The 22,693-nt window shown below is 43.6% G+C and overlaps 1 protein-coding gene across 1 annotated transcript; it reads right to left on the reverse strand.

Moving 5' to 3' along the window:
- Positions 1–14,978: 14,978 nt before the first annotated feature.
- LOC123375332 (olfactory receptor 52E4-like) lies at positions 14,979–15,926 on the reverse strand. The gene has a single exon (XM_045026114.1). It carries the CDS (start codon positions 15,924–15,926, stop codon positions 14,979–14,981), a length of 948 nt encoding a protein of 315 aa, XP_044882049.1.
- Positions 15,927–22,693: the final 6,767 nt, after the last annotated feature.

Consider the following 22,693-nt stretch of genomic DNA (forward strand, 5'->3'; position numbering starts at 1 on the left):
CAGGCAGAGCCCTGCAGTGGGGATGGGATGGGAGCCCTTTGTTCTGAGCCAGGTCTTGGGGGCAGGGCCAGGGATCAGCTTTGAAGCTAGAGGGACAATAGGTGAGTGAGGTGATAGGATAAGCCCCTGTGTTAGCTGGGAAGGCGGGATGCTGGCACGGGCCGGGGAGGAGCAAAGGAGATAAATGGCACATTTTTTTTAATCTGGCTATTTAAACACGTACATGGCACCTTATCTGGAATTGCAGGGCACTCGTTTCTCAAGGTGAAGCTGAGTCTAACATATGCTCTACATGACCATTTTGATCACTACACCTAGAAGCTCTTTAGCTTAAGCTGCTACCCAGCATCATCATACAATTGCAGAATCGTAGACTTATGAAAATTATTGTCATTGTGGCAGCCGGGTCCCTCCATAAGGCTTTATGGTAATATATGTGTGTGTGTGTGTATATAATACGTGTGTGTGTGACTAGAATATGTTTTATGCTACGTTTGCCATGTAACATATCTATGTAAATGTTATGATTTACTGAATCTATTAATCCTATTTGTATGCATGTATCATTTTTGTATTCGAAGTTATGAATATTGGCTGCGTACTGGCTTGATTTCTAACTAACCTTAGTAGAGCATTTGGTCAGTTCCTGAAGAAAGGAATTTGCAAAGTTAAGTGTCCAATCAAGAAGCACTTAAAGAACAATGCATCTGGGAATGTTCCAATCCACATAAGACGTCTTCCTGGAGACATTCAAGATACCATGTGGGCAATGGGTTCTGCCTGTAAAAACTGTGAGTCCTGAATGGACACGTGACTTGCCCAGGTGACTCCAGAACTCCATCTTGGGGCTGGACCTGCCATAGGAGGGAGGAGGGGGGTCTCCATCCACAAGAGAAAGTCTATTTAAGCCCAGGGGAAACCCCACCATTTTGACCTCAGCTGGCTAAAGAGGGAACCTCTCCACCCCCTAGGATACTTGAAGGAAACTGGAACAAAGGACCCAGGCTAAAAGGAGAGTAGCCTGTAAAATGGAGCATTCTGGAACTGGTGAGGATCTTATCTGTATTCAGTTTGATTAGACATAGATTTGCACATTTTATTTTATTTTGCTTGGTGACTTACTTTATTATGTCTGTTAATACTTGAAACCACTTAAATCCTACTTTTTGTATATAATAAAATGACTTTTTACTTATTAATTAACCCAGAGTATGTATTAATACCTGTAATGGTCTCAAGCTGCAGAGGAGGAGGAGGTTTAGGTTGGATATTAGGAAAAACTTTTTCACTAGTAGGGTGGTGAAGCACTGGAATGGGTTACCTAGGGAGGTGGAGGAATCTCCTTCCTTAGAGGTTTTTAAGGTCAGGCTTGACAAAGCCCTGACTGGGATGATTTAGTTGGGAATTGGTCCTGCTTTGAGCAGGGGGTTGGACTGGATACCTCCTGAGGTCCCTTCCAACCCTGAGATTCTATGATTCTATGATAATTCTCATAACTTCTTATGCATTAATGATATACATATATGGCTAGAGAAATGACTTTCAGCAGATCATAACCTTTACCTTGATACCTCACAAATCATGCTTTATATGCAAGATCACAATCATATATAAATGAGGAATATGGGAGTTTCAAGACACTCCCCCAAGGTATAGAATGTCACAGTGACGTACTTTGTACAAGTGTTGTCACAATTGTATAACAGTGGTAGCAACAATGATATAAATGGACATGCTCAATCATGCAGCATCCCACCATGTTCTTGTCAAACGATGGTGCTAAAGCTTCTAGCATCCTAAGGAAGGGGCACTGCCCTGGCTCTAGCAGGGCAAACAGCTGGGACACTTGAGCCACTGGAGGGTGGGAAGAGCAGGTAAAAACCTGTTTTACCTCAGGGAGCCTGGTCCTTGTACAAAGATAGGAGGAAAAGGGCCTTTAAATGTGAGAGGTGGATCTCTGTGAACTTGGTTGTTTCCTCTAAGCATCACCAGCCAGCCCCCTTGGCTTTGAACAACCTGCCTAGCCAGGGGGTCTTTTGTGAGTCCCTGTATTTTCTGGGACTAGCCCAAGGACAGAACTCCTGTGATGGGATCCCTGGGGTGCAAGTGGGCCTCTGTCCCACCAACCTGGGGTATCCCTCTCACACTGTGATGTTGTGTCAAGCCACAAACCTCTGGCAGGTTCTGTGTTTACACAGACATCCACAGGCAGGGACACACCCAACTGAGTTACATGAATAAACTGCCAACCACTCAAAACTAATACTAGAGAGTCTCAGGCCACTTCCCCCCAAATCCCCTGCCTTGCACCCCAGAACTACACAACCCTGCACTGACCTGAAGCCTGGCTAGTGTAAGTTCATTACCCAGTCCACCCCTCCCTCAATATGGGAGGATACACACTAACCTTTGTAACCTGAGGTGAGATCTCCTAAGCACTTCAACCAAAACACGTGTTATGTAAAATATAAAATTTTATTAACTACAGAAGATAGATTTGAAGTGATTAAAAGTAGCAGGCATAGTGATCAGACTTGGTTACTTAAGAAACAAAAAATAAAAATAAAATATATATTGTTTTAAAAAAGTTTATTTGCACAAAGTGGAACAGCTCCAGCCAGAGAGACTGAGAGACCCATCCAACATAGCTATTTGCCTGATGCTCAAGGGACTCATGTGGGAGACCTGTGTTTAAGTCCCTGCTCCAAATCAGGTAGAACAGAGATTTTGGATCTGGGTCTCCCACATCTCTCTCGGGTCTAGAAGTCTAAATAATAAAATGGGTGAACTAGAGTGCCTCGTATTAAGTGAGGATATTGATGTAATAGGCATCACATAAACTTGGTGGAATGAGGATAATCAATTGGACATATTAATACCAGGGTTCAAAATACATTGGAAGGACAGAAAAGGTTGTGCAGGTGGGTGAGTGAAAAAGAAAGCATAGAAACAAATTAAGTAAAAATCGGAAATGAACCAAACTGCACCATAGAATCTCTATGGATAGTAATTCTGTGACAGAGTCACAGGCCTCATGCTCTGGGATTGCTCTGTATGAGACCAGCCAGGACTCTGGAGTAGCATGACTCCTCTCAGGACATGCTATCCAGGGAAAAAACCTCCTCGGCTAGGATCTTCCAGATCTGACCTCGGAGCATCCAGCATGCCCGTTCACACCCTACACTCCCCCTTGATGGGTCCACCTAGATGGAACACCTGGGAAAACCAGAGCACAGAACTCAGTAAGTTTCAGCAAAATCCATATGGTCAGAACCCTGGATGGATGCCTCCCGATTCCCCCACAGCAGACTACCCAGGTAAAGCGCCAAACGTAAAATCCCTGCAAACCGCATGGAAAATTTTTAAAGATACCATAATATCGCCTGAACTTAATTGTATACCCCAAAATAAAAAATAAAACACAATAACAGAAGAAAGAAGTGCCACAGTAGCCAAACAACCTAGTAAAAGAGGCAAAAAGGCATCTTTAAATAGTGGAAATTAAATTCTATTGAGGAAAATAGAAAGGAGCATAAACTCTGGCAAGTTTAGTGCAAACATATAATTAGGAAGGCCAAAAAGGCATTTGAAGAACAGCTGGACAAAGACTCAAAAAGTAACAGCAATAAAAAAATGTTAAGTACACCAGAAGCAGGAAGCCTGCTAAACAAACAGTGGGGCCACTGGACGATCGAGATGCCGAAGGAGCGCTCAAAGACGATAAGGCCATTGCGGAGAAACTAAAGTAATTATTTGCATCCATCTTCACGGCTGAGGATGTTAAGGAGATTCCCAAACCTGAGACATTCTTTTTAGGTGACAAATCTGAGGAACTATCCCAGATTGAGGTGTCATTAGAGGAGGTTTTGGAACAAATAGATAAATTAAACTGTAATATGCCACCAGGACAAGAAGGTATTCATTCAAAAGTTCTGAAGGAACTGAAATGTGGAATTTCAGAACTAATAACTGTGGTTTGTAACCTATCATTTAAGTCAGCTTCTGTACCAAATGACTGGAGGATAGCTAATGTGATGCCAATTTTTTTAAAAGGAGTCCAGAGGTGATCCCGGCAATTGCAGGACAGTAAGCCCGAGTTCAGTACTGGTCAAACTGCTTTGAATTGTAGTAAAAAACAGAATTGTCAGACACAGAGATTAACATAATTTGTTAAGGAAGAGTCTATATTTTTTTGTAAATGGAAATTATGCCTCAATCTACCAGAATTCTTTGAGGGAGTCAACAGACATGTGGACAGGGAGATCCAGTGGATACAGTGTATTTAGATTTTCAGAAAGCCTTTGACAAGATCCCTCACCAAAGGCTCTTAAGCAAAGTTATCAAGGTTTCCTCCCCCACTCTGAACTTTAGGATACAGATGTTCGGATCTGCATGGACCCTTCTAAGCTTAATTCCTTGTTCAGATCTGGTAATGCTGCCACCAGCCAGAAATTCTAGTGTCTGGCACACTCCCTGTCCCCCCAAAACCTTCCCCTCCCTGGGTTGCCTTGAGGCTTTTCCACCAAGTCCCTTGTGATACCGATCCAACCCCTTGGATCTTAACATAAGGAGAAATTAACCATTCCCCCCTCCTTTCCCCCCACCAACTCCTGGTGAGTCCAGACCCAATTCCCTGGGATCTTAAAACAAGAAAGAAAAAATCAATCAGGTTCTTAAAAAGAAAGCTTTTAATTAAAGAAAGAAAGGTAAAAATTATCTCTGTAAAATTAGGATGGAAAATACTTTATAGGGTAATCAGATTCTTATGACCCAGAGGAACTCCCCCTCTAGCCTTAGGTTCAAAGTTACAGCAAACAGAGGTAAAATCCTCTCAGCAAAAAGGAACATTTACAGGTTGAGAAAATAAATATAAGACTAACACGCCTTGCCTGTGCTACTTACAAGTTTGGAACATGAGAGGCTGATTCAGAAAGATTTGGAGAGCCTGGATTGACCTCTGGTCCCTCTTAGTCCCAAGAGCGAACAACCCCAAAACAAAGAGCACAAAACAAAGACTTCCCTCCACACAGATTTGAAAGTATCTTGTCCCCTTATTGGTCCTCTGGTCAGGTGTCAGCCAGGTTTACTGAGCTTCTTAACCCTTTACAGGTAAAAGAGACATTAACCCTTAACTATCTGTTTATGAGAAAAGTAAACAGTCATGGGATAAGAAGGAAGGTCATCTCATAGACTGGTAACTGGTTAAAAGAGAGGAAACAAAGGGTAGGAATAAATGGCGAGTTTTCAGAAAGGAGAGAGGTAAATAGTGGTGTCTCTCAGGGGTCTGTACTGGGACCAGGCTTATTAAACATATTCATTAATAATCTGGAAAAAAAGGGGTAAACAGTGAGGTGGCAAATTGCAGATGATATAAAATTACTAAAGATAGTTAAGACCCAGGCAGTGTGTGAAGAGCTACAAAAGGATCTCTCAAAACTGGGTGACTGGGCAACAAAATAGCAGATGAAATGTAATGTTGATAAATGCAAATTAATGTACAATGGAAAACATATTCTCAACTATACAGATAAAACGATGGGGTCTAAATTAGCTGTTACCACTCAAAAAAGAGATCTTGGAGTCACTGGGGTTAGTCCTTTAAGTTACTTTCACCCCTGCATAGAGTGCAAATCCTCCACCTTTCCTCCCGTACCAGTCCTTCCTGAACAGTTTGTACCCAACCATGACAGTGCTCCAGTCATGTGAACTGCCCCACCAAGTTTCTGTTATTCCAATTGCATCATAGTTCCTTGAATGTACCAGGACTTCCAGTTCTTCCTCCTTGTTTCCCAGCCTTCGTGCATTCCTATACATGCATGTGACGGGGTTAGGACTCACCACCCCAGCGCCTCCTGCTGGCACATCTGGGAATTAGCTCTGTCCTCTGTGGGGCGCCCTCTGCCGGTGGTGTCCTGTCTCTCATCTGCTCCCCTCTTGGTGTCTGGACCCATGTTGCTCCCTCTCGGCTGCTCATCCGGGTGTCCAGTGTTCGAGTGGTGAGCCAAGGGCTGGGATGCCTAAGGAGACTGTATTTTTGCTTCTAGTTAACCAGTGCGGTGAGACAGAAGTTTACTTTTGTTACTGGCTTGGTATAATCTAATGATAGAATAACCACCAGTCTGGGTGAGTCTGCCCTATTTCTCAGCTCTTTGTCCTGAATTTGGCATCCTCTGCTTTGTCCCACTGAGACATAGTGTATTAAATCATGACTGGTGTTGAGAGAGTAGACTGAGATCTGGGATGAGCTGGCTGGTGACAGGGTGCTGGGCTGTCTTCTCTGAATCTCTTACCAGAGAGTGAGAAAGACTTTAAACTCTTTCCTGACCTCACTGTGCTGTGTCAGCATGACAATCGGGGGAACTCATCTATGTACAATATAATGGGTTGCCACCTTTCTAATTGCTGCTAACTGGACCCCCAAAAACCTGCCCCTTGCCTCACCTCTTCTGCCAAGACTCCACCGCTGTTTTTACCTCTTCTCCCCCAAGGACCTGCCTCTGTCGCTTGCTCCTTTCTTCAGCTTCTAAGAACTGGAATGGGTTCCCTAGGGAGGTGGTGGAATCTCCTTCCTTAGCTGATTTTAAGGTCACTCTTGACAAAGCCCTGGCTGGGATGATTTAGTTGGGGATTGGTCCTGGTTTGAGCGGGGGTTGGACTAGATGAACTCCTGAGGTCCCTTCCAACCCTGATATTCTATGATTCTATGATGCTATGATTCTAAAGACAGTTCATTTTCACAAGCATGCCAGGAACAAATTCCTGAAAAACTGGAACCTAGATTGGGGTAGCCTCTGTCCCGCCTCTCTCTATCACCAAGCGGTCAATGTTAACCATGAGACAAGAGGCTACTTAGCTTATTGAAAACTCTAGGGTTTTTTGGCAGAAGCACTGTATTTAATTCTTACATAAAAGAAGGAAAATTAATCAAATATGAGACCCCCCTCAGTTCTAATACTAACATGTCCTGAAATCCTAAGGCAAGTCACTTAAAAGACACCAGTTAGGTATAAAATTGTAATGTATATTCTTTCTTTGTTACTAACTCTGTGGAGAGAGGGACCCTGTCAGGACTCCTGGGTTCTATCTCAGCTCTGGAAGGGGAGTGGGTTACTGTGGGGGGCAGATAAGTCTCGGGACTACATAAGAACATTGGAATGCCCATATTGGGTAAGACCAATGGTACATCTAGCCCAGTATCCTGTTTGCTGAGAATGGTCAGTACCATGTGCCTCAGAGGGAATGAACAGAACGAAGAAACATCAAGTGATTCATGTCACCCACACCCAGATTCTGCCAAACAAACGCGAGGGACACCATCCCTGCCCATCCAGGCTAATAGCTATTGATTGACCGTATCTACCTCTAATTGGAGCCGTGTTACAGTCTTGGCCTTCACAACATTCTCTGGCCCACAGTTGCACAGGTTGGCTGTGAAAAAATATTTTTTTTTACTTTTGTTTCAAAACTGCTGCCTATTAATTTCATTGGGTGGCCCCTAGTTCTTCTGTTATGTGAAGGAGTAAATAACATTTCCTTATTCATGTTTTCAAAACCATTTGTGATTTTACAGACCGCATATCTAACCTTTGTTATCTCTTTTCCAAGCTGAGAAGTCCCACAATTTCTAATCTCTCCTCATATGGACGGTGTTCCATACCCCTAATCATTTCTCTTGCCTTTCACTGTGTCTTTTCCAATGACCCAGAAGAGGGATCAGAGAGACTAGGGGTCACCCAATGAAATTAATGGGCAGTGTTTTATAAGAAATGAAAGGAACACAACACACAGTCAACCTGTGAAGCTCTTTGCCAGAGGATGTCGTGAAGGCCAAGACTATTACAACTTTCTTTAAAAAAACTAGATGAATTCATGGAGGACAGATCCATCAATGACTATTAGCCAGGATGGGCAGGGATGATGTCCCTAGCCTCTGTTTGCTAGAAGATGGAAAAGGTTGATGGGGAATGGATCACTTGATAATTATCTGTTCTGTTCAGGCCCTCTGAAGCATCTGACATTGGCCACTGTTGCAAGACAGGATACTGGGCTAGATGGACCATTGGTCTAACCCAACATGGCCGTTCCTAAGTTCACTGATGAAGGAAATGGTGTTCAGATATTGTGCTGTGTTGTGTTTACCTGAATCTGGGTATCTCTTCTGCTGTCTAAAGTAGAGGAATTGTTTTAGCAACCTGTAAATGGGGTCCCAGGGGGCCCCATTCTGTGACTGCTCAATTAGGGCAAACTGCAAAGAATGGGGCAGACAATCCCCCAAATGGGTGGTTATTCTAATACTTGGATTTACGAAGGCAGCAGCAAAACAGGATTCACAATGCTTTACTGCTTACACAGAAGCCAAAACACAGGTCCCTTAAAGCAACCCAGCCTTGGGCTTCCACCCAGACAGCCAAGTCACATATGATGATGAGTATTGAAAATCTTATTCATCATATAATAAAGTTCTACCAATCCCAAAGGATTATACACAGCACCTCCCAGGTGAATGAATATTTCAGATAATACCCAAATACTCACTTAGAGACAATTCTTAAAAAGAGAGAGCATTGTTTCAAAGAGAATTATACATAGCGACATGATTAGAGTTTTTAAGTCAATTTCATAGTAGAGATGGCTGGCTTCAGAGTTCCACAGAGTTCTTTCCCAATTAGTCAAGAGATTATAGTCCAATGTTGAAATATTCATTTTCAAGTCAGTCTAAGGTATAACTGGAGACAAGAGTCTTGTGACTCAAGTTCCCCTGATGATGTTTAAGCAGATCTGATTAAAAGGATCAGTTCCTGGGCAGCACAACAGTCCTTGGGTGAACAATAGGCTTTTGAAGTAACCTCCTATTTCCTAAACATCACTGGTTATTAACTACCTGGATTAATATAAGGTTATTGTCCATGAAACAGTTTATACAGTGTTCACAAGAAACTTGAAAGAGATATATAGAAAATGATAGTATTGCACCCAAGTTCCATCTAGTAATATTTCCTTTTCATTTCTGAATTAATCGAATACAGCTCTAGACACGAATCATTTGGTTGCACTGTGAATCTCTAAGAAGCTGTCTGTAAATGTAGACTACTAGGGTCACTAACTTCTTCCAGTTCTTTAATAACACAAGTCTACATTTCAAAGCTCTGGCATATCTAAGACAGAATGGTCCTAATTACCAGTTAAATACTTTCCTAACCTGTCTCTAAAGGGTGAATCTGAGTCACTAGCCTGCAATTTGTTTAACTCTTTCTGTCCATGTGTCAAACTGTAGGGGGAGACTTTGGCAAACCAGTAAAATGCCTGAAACCACTATGGCTTATTGTTAAAGACAGCCTAGTTAGCAAGCTTTTAAAAACAAGTCTCAGCTTGACCAAGGCAGGAGGGGAGGGGGGTTTAGGGTGCCCCTGAAAAGGCAGCTTGACCCCGCATCCTCCCTGATAAGAATTATGTTGAAGTTGCTGATACATGAGTTTTAAAAGAGTAGGATGTGCCCTCAGGAATGTCTATTGCCGTCTCAAGGCTGCAGGCTCTGGAAAGACCCACAACTGGTTAATCAATAATCAGAAGCAGCCTCTTGCTTGATCATTGAAACTGCTCACTTAACAAGGTTTCTTTACGGGGCATGTTATTCTATTACTAATGTATAAATAAGGGGACTCGTTTGGGAACTCTTTGGGACTGGTCTCTCCCTCTGGATGCATCTTGTGTTTCCCAGGGGCAGACGGGCTGCTGCTGTATCACTCGAGAGCCACACTTTGGTAATTATCAAGGGTTGGGAGTGTTTTACTAATCTTGCTGCAGATGTTTGTACGTGCTTGAGACTAAGTAAAGTTTAGCTTTAAGTGAAAGCACTCTCGTGTTGTCCTGTTTGTGCCAGCCATCGATCGGTCGGAAGGCCGTGTCTCCCCTGATTTATTTCCTGACACCTCCTCGCACAGAGTAAAAGTTACCAACCGCTTTGCGTTGAAAGAACCCTGGGTAACAACACAACCCCTTTTGCAAGGCCTGGGGCTGTTTGGTTTAGTGATCATGTGACCCAAAAATGAGAAACTGGAACCAGCGTTCGCCCAAGGAGGAGCCCTGGGAAGGGCGGGCTGAAGCAATTGGAGAGTCTGGGGGAACCGAGCCAAAGCTCGTGTCAGGGCCTTGGTGCTTGGCGGGCAGGTTTCTGCTCCCAGAGGGAGGCACTAGAACGGAAGCTGCACTGCGAGAGTGGGCCTGGAAACCCAGAGCCGGAGGCAGGGCCTGAACAGTGCTGTGACACCAAATCACAGGGGTCTTGTTTGTGGGCCCCAAACACGCTCGGCTGGTGAGTGTCCAGCTGCACGAGCTCGAGTGGGGCTGTGACAGCAAACCTGGAGCTGCTACTCAGATGTGGAAGGGGAGTGGGGCTGGCCAGGGAGGTGCCACAAGATATTTTATTCACCCAAATGTGGCTTCTCTGCCGTCTGTGTTTCCCCAAGTGCTCTCGTTCCAGAACTGATCCAGCCGGGCTTCCCTGAGGGAAATGTTCCTGGAACACACAGTGTCTGTTTGAGGTCAGGGAGAGAGTTTGTGTCTCCCTTGGAAAGTGCTCCCCAGAACGGCAGAGACAGGGAGTTCCCATTCTAGTGGGTTTTTTCCCATCTCTCTCTCTCTCTCTCTCTCTCTCTCTCTCTTTCTCTCTCCCGGTGCATTTAGATCCAGCTCTCTCTTTCCTTTGAAACTTACCCCCCCCACAAGTGTCTCTCCCTCTCTGTCACTTATAAGTCCCTGGCCATTACCAACTAGCAGCCTGCAGCTGTGGTACCCTATAGTCTAATTTACTTGCTTCCCTATATATCTTTTCTTATACATTTCTTATTTTCTAATGGGTTTGATTATTTGTTTTATTAATAAGTTTACAGATTTATATTAGAGTATATTTCACCTCTAACTCAAGGGACCTGCAGGACACATTCTGTATGTTGAGCTAAAGCAGGGAGCAGATATGAAAAGGTTTGGGGAAAAGTGCAGCCAGAACCTCCTGTTGAAGTTGTGGAGGAGTTGGAATAGGGGCTGCAACCTTGTGCATTGTAGATAGGCATCTGCCAGAGTTTGCCTCATGCCACAAAATGGGCAGGCATCTAAAATGGGGGCAAACGTGCCATGTACATGCCCGTGCTCATAGCTCCATGAAGGAGGCAAAAACCAATATCCCCAGTGGGCTGTGTGACCGGGATGGAGTACTTCATGGCCCACCGGGGTTCATCACCCTCTGAAGGTGATACTAGGTCCCACCACTTGGTATCAGGGCAACTGAGGAAGTGAAGTATTTGGAGCATGAGCATATAACGTTTTTCCATGGTGGAATTCAGAATTGAACCAGCTGCAGGGTGTTCAGTTGCCTCAGGTTATGAAAGTTAGGAACTCTTAGGGTGGGGGACTCATGGGCAGGAGCCAATTCAAGAATTCCAGAGGCATTGGGGTGAGGGGTGGGTGGAGAGCACCCTATTTTAGGACCCGTTCAAGGAAAATCAGAGCCGTAGGCAATAAGGTGGCCCCAGCTCATGGAGTATGTGCAGAGGGGTCCGAAGGGTGAAGAGCCCCAGGTGAGCTCTGAGATGAGAGACGCCATCATGGCCACTAAATGGTGGGCGAAAACCGGGCCAGTCAAATGCTGGAGTACTGGGCCCAGGCAAGATGGAAACAAAATACATATATACAGTCCAACCAGGACTAGCGCAACCGATTGACATCCATCTGGACATCGGTAAAGGTTGAAAATAGAAAGGAGCATAAACACTGCCAAATTAAGTGCAAGAATGTAATAAGAAAACCCAAAGAGGAGTTTGAAGAACGGCTAGCCAAAAACTCCAAAGGTAATAACAAAATATTTTTTAAGTACATTAGAAGCAGTAAACCTACTAAACAACCAGTGGGGCCCCTTGATGATCGAAATACAAAAGGAGCGCTTAAAGACGATAAAGCCATTGCGGAGAAACTAAATGGATTCTTTGCTTCAGTCTTCACGGCTGAAGATGTCAGGGAGATTCCCAAACCTGAGCTGGCTTTTGTAGGTGACAAATCTGAGGAACTGTCACAGATTGAAGTGTCACTAGAGGAGGTTTTGGAATTAATTGACAAACAGAGGCTAGGGATACCATTCCTTACCCATCCTGGCTAATAGCCAATTATGGACTTAGCTACCATGAATTTATCCAGTTCCATTTTAAACGCTGTTATAGTCCTAGCCTTCACAACCTCCTCCGGCAAGGTGTTCCATAAGTTGACTGTGCGCTGTGTGAAGAAGAACTTCCCTTTATTTGTTTTAAATCTGCTGCCTATTAATTTCATTTGGTGACCCCTAGTTCTTGTATTATGGGAATAAGTAAATAACTTTTCCTTATCCACTTTCTCCATGTATCACAGAAGAATCACCCCTGCGGCGACTCCTGCTGGTTGTCCTCAGGAATTAGCTCTTTTTCCAGCCAGGAGCACCCTCTGCAGACTGGTGATCTGCCTGTCCTTCCCTGGACCCGGTGCCCTTTTACATGGGGTTCTGCCCCCGTCAGTAACCCCTTACTCTGAGGGTCTCCCCTCCCCAGGGGAACCCCCACCATCTATCCCCACCTTGCCTCAGTATCAGGCTACTGCCAGTCATCTAGCCCCCACACCCTGGGGCAGGCTGCAGTATCAGCCTACTCATCGCTGGCAAAGAGAGTTTGGACCTGCTGCCTTGGCCTACCCCTGGGCTGCCCTCTGCAACCCCCAGTACCTGTTGGCCTTGTGCTAGGCCGCAGCCTGGGGCTTTCCAGGCTGGAGCTCACCAGACTATCCCCAGCCCTGCTCCACTCAGGTACTTTGTCTCTAGCTCCCCGCAGTCAGGCCCTTCTCCCTCTATAGGCTGAGAGAGAGTGCTTGCTCCTGGTTTCCCTGGCATTCTAACAAGGCCCTGTTGCTCAGCTTGGGGCGTGGCCCCAGCTGCAGCCCCTTCCCCAATCAGCTTAACTTTTACCATGACCAGCCCCAGCCCTCTGCAGGGCTTTTCAAACCCCTTCCAGGCTGGAGTGGGTTGTCACCCCACTACACTCCACATCACTCATGATTTTATATACCTCTATCATATCACCCCTTAGTATCCTCTTTTCCAAGCTGAAGAGTCCTAGCCTTTTAAATCTCTCCTCATACGGGACCCGTTCCAAACCCCTAATCATTTTAGTTGCCCTTTTCTGAACCTTTCCTAGTGCCAGTATATCTTTTTTTGAGATGAGGAGACCACATCTGTACACAGTATTCGAGATGTGGGCGTACCATGGATTTATATAAGGGCAATAATATATTCTCAGTCTTATTTTCTATCCCCTTTTTAATGATTCCTAACATCCTGTTTGCTTTTTTGACTGCCTCTGCACACTGCGTGGACATCTTCAGAGAACTATCCACGATGACTCCAAGATCTTTTTCCTGACTTCTTGTAACTAAATTAGCTCCCATCATCGTGTATGTATAGTTGGAGTTATTTTTTTCAATGTGCATTACTTTACATTTATCCACATTATATTTCATTTGCCATTTAGTTGCCCAATCACTTAGTTTTGTGAGATATTTTTCAAGTTCGTCAGTCTGCTTTGGTCTGAACTACCTTGAGCAGTTTAGTATCATCTGCAAACTTTGCCACCTCACTGTTTACCGCTTTCTCCAGATCATTTATGAATAAGTTGAATAGGATTGGTCCTAGGACTGACCCTTGGGGAACACCACTAGTTACCCCTCTCCATTCTGAGAATTTACCATTTATTCCTACCCTTTGTTGCCTGTCATTTAACCAGTTCTCAATCCATGAAAGGACCTTCCCTTTTATCCCATGACATCTTAATTTATGTAAGAGCCTTTGGTGAGAGACCTTGTCAAAGGCCTTCTGGAAATCTAAGTACACTATGTCCACTGAATCCCCCTTGTCCACATGTTTGTTGACCACTTTAAAGAACATTAATAGATTAGTAAGACATGATTTCCCTTTACAGAAACCATGTTGACTTTTACTCAACAGTTTATGTTTTTCTATGTGTCTGACAATTTTATTCTTAACTATTGTTTCAACTAATTTGCCCAGTACCGATGTTAGACTTACCGGTCTGTAATTGCTGGGATCATCTTTAGAGCCCTTTTTAAATATTGGCGTTACGTTAGCTATCTTCCAATCAGTGGGTACAGACGCCGATTTAAAGGACAGGTTACAAACCATAGTTAATAGTTCTGCAACTTCACATTTGAGTTCTTTCAGAACACTTGGGTGAATGCCATCTGGTCCCGGTGACTTGTTAATGTTGAGTTTATCAATTAATTCCAAACCTCCTCTAGTGACAGTACAATCTGTGACAGATCTGTCACATATAAAGGACAGCTCAGGTTTGGGAATCTCCCTAAAATCCTCAGCCATGAAGACTGAAGCAAAGAATGTATTTAGTTTCTCCACAATGACTTGATCGTCTTTAAGTGCTCCTTTTGTATCTTGATTGTCCAGGGGCCCCACTGGTTGTTTAGCAGACTTCCTGCTTCTGATGTACTTAAAAAACATGTTTTTATTACACTTTGAGTTTTTGGCTAGCCATTCTTCAAACTCCTTTTTGGCTTTTCTTATTAATTTTTTACACTTAATTTGGCAGTGTTTATGCTCGTTTCTATTTTCCTCACTAGGATTTGACTTCCACTTTTGAAAAGATGCCTTTTCATCTCTCACTGCTTCTTTTACATGGTTGTTAAGTCACAATGGCTCTTTTTTTAGTTTTTTACTGAGTTTTTTTTTTATTTGGGGTATACAAGTGGCAACCCAGTGTATTGTACATAGACTGATTCCCCACTTTATCACATTGACACAGCAGAGTAAGGAGAGGGAAGGGTTTAATGTGTCTCTGTCTGTCCAGTAAGTGATTCAGAGAAGAGGCCCCAGCACCATGCACCACCCAGCTCTGCACGGAGCTCAGTCTAAGAACCAGATCACAAGGAGGAAACATTTAGGTTTTTTTATGAGTAAAGAGCTGGAGCAGCCTGCCCCGGATCTGTTTGGTCCTCACCCCATAAATGATGGGATGCAGCACAGGGGGAAACAAGTGGTACACACTGGCAATGAGAATGAGGAAGTGAAGTGGCACATTGTGGCCAAACCGGTACATGAGAGAGGAGAATAAATCTGGGATGTAAAAAGCTGAAATGGCACAAAGATGAGAGATGCAGGTCCCAAAAGTTTTGAGCCGGGCATCCTTTGTGGGGAGGCGGAAGATGGCCCGAAGGATCAGAATATAGGACACGGAGATAAAAAACACATCCACTCCGATCACAGAGAAAAGATCAAACAGGCCATAGTAACTACTGATGCGGATGTCAGCACAGGCCAGCTTCACCACAGATATATGCCCACAATAGAAGTTTGGGATGATGTTGGTTCTGCAATATGGCCACCGCCTCGCCAATAAGGGATAGGGTAATGCGAGTATGCCACTGCGCAGCACCACAGCCAGGCCTATCTTGGCCACAACAGAGTTTGTCAGGATTGTGGAATATCTCAGAGGATTGCAGATGGCCACAAAGCGATCAAAAGCCATGGCCACAAGGATTCCAGACTCCATCCCTGAGAAAGAGTGAACAAAGTACATCTGGGTGAGGCAGGCACCGAAACTGATCTCTCTGGAACTGAACCAGAAGATGCTCAGCAGTTTGGGTAGGGTGGATGTGGACAGGACCAGGTCGCTGACGGCCAGCATGCAGAGGAAAAAGAACATGGGCCCATGGAGGCCGGGCTCCCTCTTCACGATGAACAGGATGGTGAAGTTCCCCAACACGGCTATTGCGTACATAGCACAGAACGGGATGGAGATCCAGATATGGGCTGCCTCTAGGCCAGGAATACCCAGCAGGATGAAGGTGGAGGGGTTGGTGAAGTCGGTTCTGTTAGAATCTGACATGGCGTAGGGGAGAAAGTGTCCAACTCTGAGGCATAAGGGTGTCTCCTGCATTTAGCGTATGCTCCCCTGACTTTCTGTGTGTTCCCAGGATCTCGGGTGATGGTAACTCTAGAAATGCCTGAATGGAGAGACAACGTTAATATGAGAGACTGCATGCAGTAGAGGAGGCTGTTCTCATGGGAGAAGCAGATTGATCTCTCTTCACACACTGAAAAATTACGTTTTCATTATTCAGAAAGAATAACTATGAACAATGACCCTACTAAATCCAATTCCACATTTGTATTGTGCTCCCTGCATTAATAATTCCTACACCTTGTGGTGGGGGAACCTTAAGAGGCACCAGCAGGAAACACAAGTGTGGATACTGGTTATCTATTATGGTTCTTTAATGCAATGAGAGCCAGGATAGGGAGTACATACCGAAGGGAGTTCCCCATTCATCCAGTTGCTCAAAATCAGACATGGGGAAAAAAACCCACAGAATTTTGCAAAGACATGTGCTGAGAGAAACATCCCAACTAGAACATACCTGATGGACAAAACCTGGACGCCATTGATAGCAGTTCAGGAGAAACACCTGCTCATTCGCAGTAGTGGACAAAACAAAAGAATGTTCAGATCCCTAAGATATAGGATGGAGCATAACATGTTCAGGAATGTGCTCAGTTTTAGTCACCCAGTCTCTATTAAGGATATAAAAGTCTGGGACGCTTTAGTTTATACAAGGGACAAAGAAGAGAGCATATGATATAGGAGAGGAAAATAAAAAAGGAAACTGATTTACATTTAAATGGGCAGTTCCCAATCAATACTATGTATAGACAGTGCTCCAAGAGGACTAATTACCTAAAGCTGAGGAAAACTGTCAGCAAAACTGATCGGGAGAAAAAATTTAGGCAGAAAAATATGAATGAATATTGGTAATTCTTTGATAACGTTTTATTAGATATCATTAAACTCACAATTCCATAGTCAACAAAGTGAACAACTTTGGGTAAAAACTCAGTTTAGTAGTAAGGTGAAGGCAACAATTAGAGGGAGGGAAGCAATATGTAAAAAAGAGGAAAAAGGGAAAATAGCTGGCCAGCAATAAAAATCAGAAGTTAAGAAAATTGATAAGGAACGTTAAGACATCAGGGAAATCTCCATGTTTGCAGGGCTATGGATCACAAAAAGGAGTTTATTAAATATATTAAGAAGAAGAGAAATCCTTGGAAAGATTTATGTCAATTCCTGTGTTAAACGTAAAATATTAAAATATAAAAGGAAAGGGTTTTTTTTAATAAAAGAATTGACAAGATTAAGAAACAATGGAAAAGCGGGTATGGGATTAGGTTAAAAAGTCTAGAAATGGAAGTAATGCCATTCACCAACAGGATTTATGCAAAACAGGTCTTGTCAAATAAACCTGATTTCATCCTTTTATGAGAGTACACATTGATTGATCAAGGGAACACATGTGGTGTATCAAGAGAACAATACTGATGCAACAAACCTTGATTTCTTAGAGTCCTTTGATTTAGTAGTGGTAAATACTGACTTGGTGAGTTGGAGCAGGGAAAGGATTTTACCTCTGCATATGGGATTAGTGAAATAAACTGCATCCAGTTCTGGGGTCCACATTTGAAAAAAGATGCTGAAAATTTGGAGAGGGTGCAGATGTTGGCAGATCCAGACTGGATGTTTGTTTTTTTTCTGGAAGATCTGCTTGAAGGGTTGTTTACACTTAAAATGCTACAGCCGTTCTGCCATAGTGCTTCAATATAGACACTACTTACACAGATGGAAGGGCTCTCCCCTCAGCACAGGTAATCCCCAAGAGGTGGTAGCTAGGTCGATGGAAGAATTCATCTCATACTGTCTACACCAGGGCACAGATTATCCAATAAGATCTTGGAATGATTTGGAGAGAATTTTTTGTTCCAGAAGCTGGAGAAACCTACTTGGACAGTATCAGAGGGGTAGCCGTGTTATTCTGGATCTGTAAAAGCAGGAAAGAGTCCTGTGGCACCTTATAGACTAACAGACATTTTGGAGCATGAGCTTTCGTGGGTGAATACCATGAAAGTACATGCATCCGACCAAGTGGGTATTTACCCAAGAAAGCTCATGCTCCAAAACGTCTGTTAGTCTATAAGGTGCCACAGGACTCTTTGCTACTAGGAGAGAGGCTGTTCTAGACTTGATTTTGACATATAAGGAGGAACTGGTTGAGAATTTGGAAGTGGAAGGCAACTTGGGGGAAATGACCATGAAATGATAGAGTTAACGATTCTAAGGAATGGTAGGAGGGAGAACAGCAAAATAAAGACAATGGATTTCAGGAAGGCAGCCTTGAGCAAATTCAGGGAGTTGGTAGGTAAGATCTCATTGGAAGCAAGTCTAAGGGGAAAAACAATAGAAGACAGGTATTTTTTTCAGAGAGACGTTAGTAAGGGCACAAGATCAAACTATCCCACTGCATAGGAAAGATAGGATGTATGGCAAGAGACTGCAATGACTTAACCAGGAGATCTTCACTGATCTAAAAATCAAAAAAGGATCCTACAAAAGTGGAAACAAGGTCACATTACAAAGGAGAAATAGCAGCAAATAACACATGTATGTAGGGGCAAAATTAGAAAGGCCAAAGCACAAAAGATCAAAATAATTAGAGATAAAAGAGTAACAAGAAAACATTCTACAAGCACCTTAGGAGCAAGCAGAAGACCATGTGGAAATGGCAGAGGTGTTTAATGACTTACTTGTTTCGGTTTTCACCAAGACAGTTAGTGGTGTTTGGACACCCAACATAGAGAATGCCAGTGAAAATGGGGTAGGTTCAGATGCTAAAATAGGGAATGAACAAGTTAAAAATTACTTGGACAAGTTAGATGTCTTGGTGTAACGAGGGCAGAATGAAATGCATCCTAGAATACTCTGAAGGAACTGACTGAGAAGGGATCTGAGCCATTAGCGATTATCTTTGAAAAGTGATGGGAGATACGGGAGATTCCAGAAGACTGGAAAAGAGCCCATATAGTGCCTGCCTATAAAGAGGGAAATAAGGGCAACCCAGGCAATTACTGACCAGTCAGCTTCACTACTGTACCAGGTAAGATAATGGAGCAAATAATTAAGGATTCAATTTGCAAACGTCTAGAAGATAATGAAGTGATAAGTGACAGTCAGCATGGATTCGTCAAGAAGAAAGCATGTCAAAGCAACCTCATATCTTTCTTTGACAGGGTAACAAGCCCTGCGCATGTGGGGAAGCAGTAGATGTGGTATATGTAGATGTTAGTACAGCTTTAGATAGAGTCTGGCATGACCTTCTCATTAGGAAACCGGGGAAATACAACGTAGAGGGAGCTACTATAAGGTGGGTGCATAACTGGCTGGATATCCCTCCCAGAGAGTAGTTATCAATGGTTCACAGTGATGCTGGAAGGGCATAAGAAGTGGGGTTCTGCAGGGATCAGTTTTGGGTCCGGTTCTTTTCAGTGTCTTCATTAACGATTTAGATCATGGCATAGAGAGTACACTTATGTTTGCAGATAATAAAATTTGGGAAGGGTTGGAAGTCTTTGAGATTCAGATAAACATTCAAAATGATCTGGAAAAACTGGAGAAAAGGATGATTAGGGGTCTTGAAAACATGACCTATGAAGGAAGAATGTTTAGTCTGAAAAGGAGAAGACTGAGGGGGGGAATGATAACAGTTTTCAAATAGCTAAAAAGTTTTTGCAAAGAGGGAGAAAAAGTGTTCTCCTTAACCTCTGAGAGAAGACAAGAAGCAGTGGACTTAAATTGCAACAAGGGAGGTTTAGGTTGCACATTAGGAAAAATGTTTCAAAAAAGGCAAATGCAATATTCGGTTATATTAGCAGAAATATAACATGAAATTCATGGTACGAGATAGTATTCCTCTACTCGGTGTGGGCTATGTCTCAATTGTGTCCAAGTTTGCACACCAATTAACAGAAAGGATGTAGAGAATCTGGAAAGGATCCATAGGCAAATAACAAATGTTATGCAAAGGATGGAATGCAAACTGTATGAGCAAACCAAAGAAACTAATATGTTTACTTGGAAAAGAGGAGATTACTGAGGGACAGGATAGTGGTCTTCAAACACTTGAAATGCTGCCATAAAAAGGTGGAGGAAAGTTATTCTTTTGGGTTCAAATTCCAGACTAGCAAATTTAAATTAAATTTCAGGAAAATCTACGAACTTTAGCTACAGGAGGCCAATGGAACAGACTCCCAGGGAAGTCATGGAAGCTCCTTCTGTGGAGGTTTTTCAAAGACGTGTGAATAGCCATCAGTAACACAAAACAAATCCTGCATCTTTTCAGGGGGATAGACTAACCGTCCTTTGCGTTCCCTTATAACCCCATGGCTCTATCATTCTATGATGTAAAATCCTATTGTAGACCCGGCCTTAGTCACACACTCGTCTTTCGGCTCAATCCAGAGGTAACTGAGTGAAATTTAATGGGCCTGTGTTTTACAGGAGATCAGACTGGATGATCAAATGGTCCCTTCTGACCTTAAACCCTATAGATCTATTGATAAAGAAAGTAGACCAGGCATTTATATTTAATGTGTCTTATAACATGAACAAGGGAATATTTAGTTAAATTGAAGGTCTGAACATTTAAGATTGAGAAAAGGTAATTGCTACCATAATTCCTATTTGGCCTGTAGAACTCCTTGCTACCAACATTATTGGAGCAAAGAGAATAGGAGAATGGGATTCACAAATGGATTGGCCATTGTAGGTCGTGTCGCGGGCATCATCTTTAGTTAAGGCTGTCTGACACCTTCCATTGGAAGACCTCATTTCCATTTGCTTATAAGTTTGCCAAATTTTTGGAGTTTGGACTGAAATATCACATATTGGGTGTCTGCTTTGAAAAAATGGGGTTTTTTGGTTTATTTTTTTTGACGTTTCAGGCATAACAGTTCAGCCAAGTTCTCGAATGAAGCTGGGAGAAAAGGTGTTATCCATGTTGAAAAAATATAATTATTTTTCTAGGGAGGATCCCTAGCACCGCCGAGCTTTCCAGCAGATAAAAGTCAGGTAACAGCCCCTGTCCCTCTGCCGCATTAATAGACAGAGCCCTAAAGTGCAAGAGGAGGGGCTCTCAGCATCTGTGCACTAACACACAGTGGGCTCCTGTCATCTGTACTCACGTCGTGCTCTAAGGGGAGTTTTGCCTCACTGGGGCCTAAGCAAAGTACGGGCCGTGGTCTCAGAATTTGGCCTTGTTTTGCACATCTACTAACATCTTTCTTCCTGAAGGAGTCACTGTGCCACTGAAATGCACCACCTGCGGCTGGAGTCCGTCAGGCAGGATGAGCAGGGGTGCCCAGAAAAGAGTGACATTTTGGCCAGTGATTCTTTAGCAAACTCATCACTTATGGCAAGGGCCCTGGGATGTTCCATGGTTGTGCAGAGTGGAAAGGACACAGACTTACTCTCTATCCCACCACACCCACGTTGCAGAAGGATTGTCGATCGGGTGAGCTCCGCAGCAAGAGATGGGTACCTGTGAATTACGAGATGGAAATGTCCTCCCTGGGAATGCCCCTCAGGTATCTGTGACCGACACCCCTCTGAATCCAGCATCTGCAGCAGCATCTGACACCGAGAGCCAACGCAGAGTGTGCACAGTTTATAATATAGCTCTGTGTAATTGCAGGGGGGTCAATCAGACTCTAAAGGACAAGGGAGCATCTGGATGCAAACAGGCTGTAGAGAAGCATGTCTCCACTTCTGTGCTAATTATCCAGCTTTAGAAGTAAACAATAATTAAGGGACCTTCCCAAAGGGAGATGAGAACTCTTGGGCTCTGCGCTGATTCAGAGAGGAATTGGCTGCTCTGTACATTTGTGTGCATATATTTAAAAATTATAGTTCATGAGAAAGAAAATTAGGGATAATCCCTAACTCTCCAGAGGATCTGATGTCCTGTAAATTCTCAGGATAGATGGGTAGATAGTAGACAGAGAGATCTGGAGAAAGTTGACTAAGAAGAGACACAAGCACTTACAGCAAATACATGGGGCTTTCACTAAGGGATCAGAGATCAGTACTTCTCATCAGTAACTATCATCATACTGTGCAGCACCTTTCTTTGATAGATCTTCAAAACTTAGTAAAGGAATGTTATTATGAACCATCCCCATTTCACTGAGCAGTAAACTGAGGCACGGGGAGACATGACTTGTCCAAGGTCACACAGACACGGACTGACAGAACCCAAGTGTCCTGACTTCCCTTCCATATCCACGGTCTCTCTGTCGGTAAGTGACCGCATGACAACAGGGAAATGGACTCCCAGTCTTGCAGGACCTGTTCACTGGGGAAGTGGGGGAAAGGAATTCCATGGGTTGCAACGTGGAACTGGGGACCGCCGAACTCTCTGGAAAACCAATCTGGGCCCCCTCTCACACTGTCAAGTATCAGAGGAGTAGCCGTGTTAGTCTGGATGTTTAAAGCAGCAGAGAGTCCTGTGGCACCTTATAGACTAACACACGTATTGGAGCATGAGCTTTCATGGGTGAATCCCCACTTCGTTGGATGCACGAAAGCTCATGATCCAATACATCTGTTAGTCTATAAGGCGCCACAGGACTCTTTGCTGCTCTCACACTGTGAGGTTGTGACAAGCTGTAAACCTCTGCAGGTCTTGCACTTACACAGCTACACACAGACAGGGACACACTCAGCTGCAGTTACATGAAACTACAGTAGAGAGGCTTCAGGGCCTCCCCCCC

Source organism: Mauremys mutica, chromosome 1, assembly GCF_020497125.1.
Source record: "Mauremys mutica isolate MM-2020 ecotype Southern chromosome 1, ASM2049712v1, whole genome shotgun sequence".
Classification (NCBI taxonomy): domain Eukaryota; kingdom Metazoa; phylum Chordata; order Testudines; family Geoemydidae; genus Mauremys; species Mauremys mutica.

Bases quoted from the DNA above. Each gene is read 5' to 3' on its own strand.
- LOC123375332 (XM_045026114.1), bottom strand. From the start codon at position 15,926: ATGTCAGATTCTAACAGAACCGACTTCACCAACCCCTCCACCTTCATC.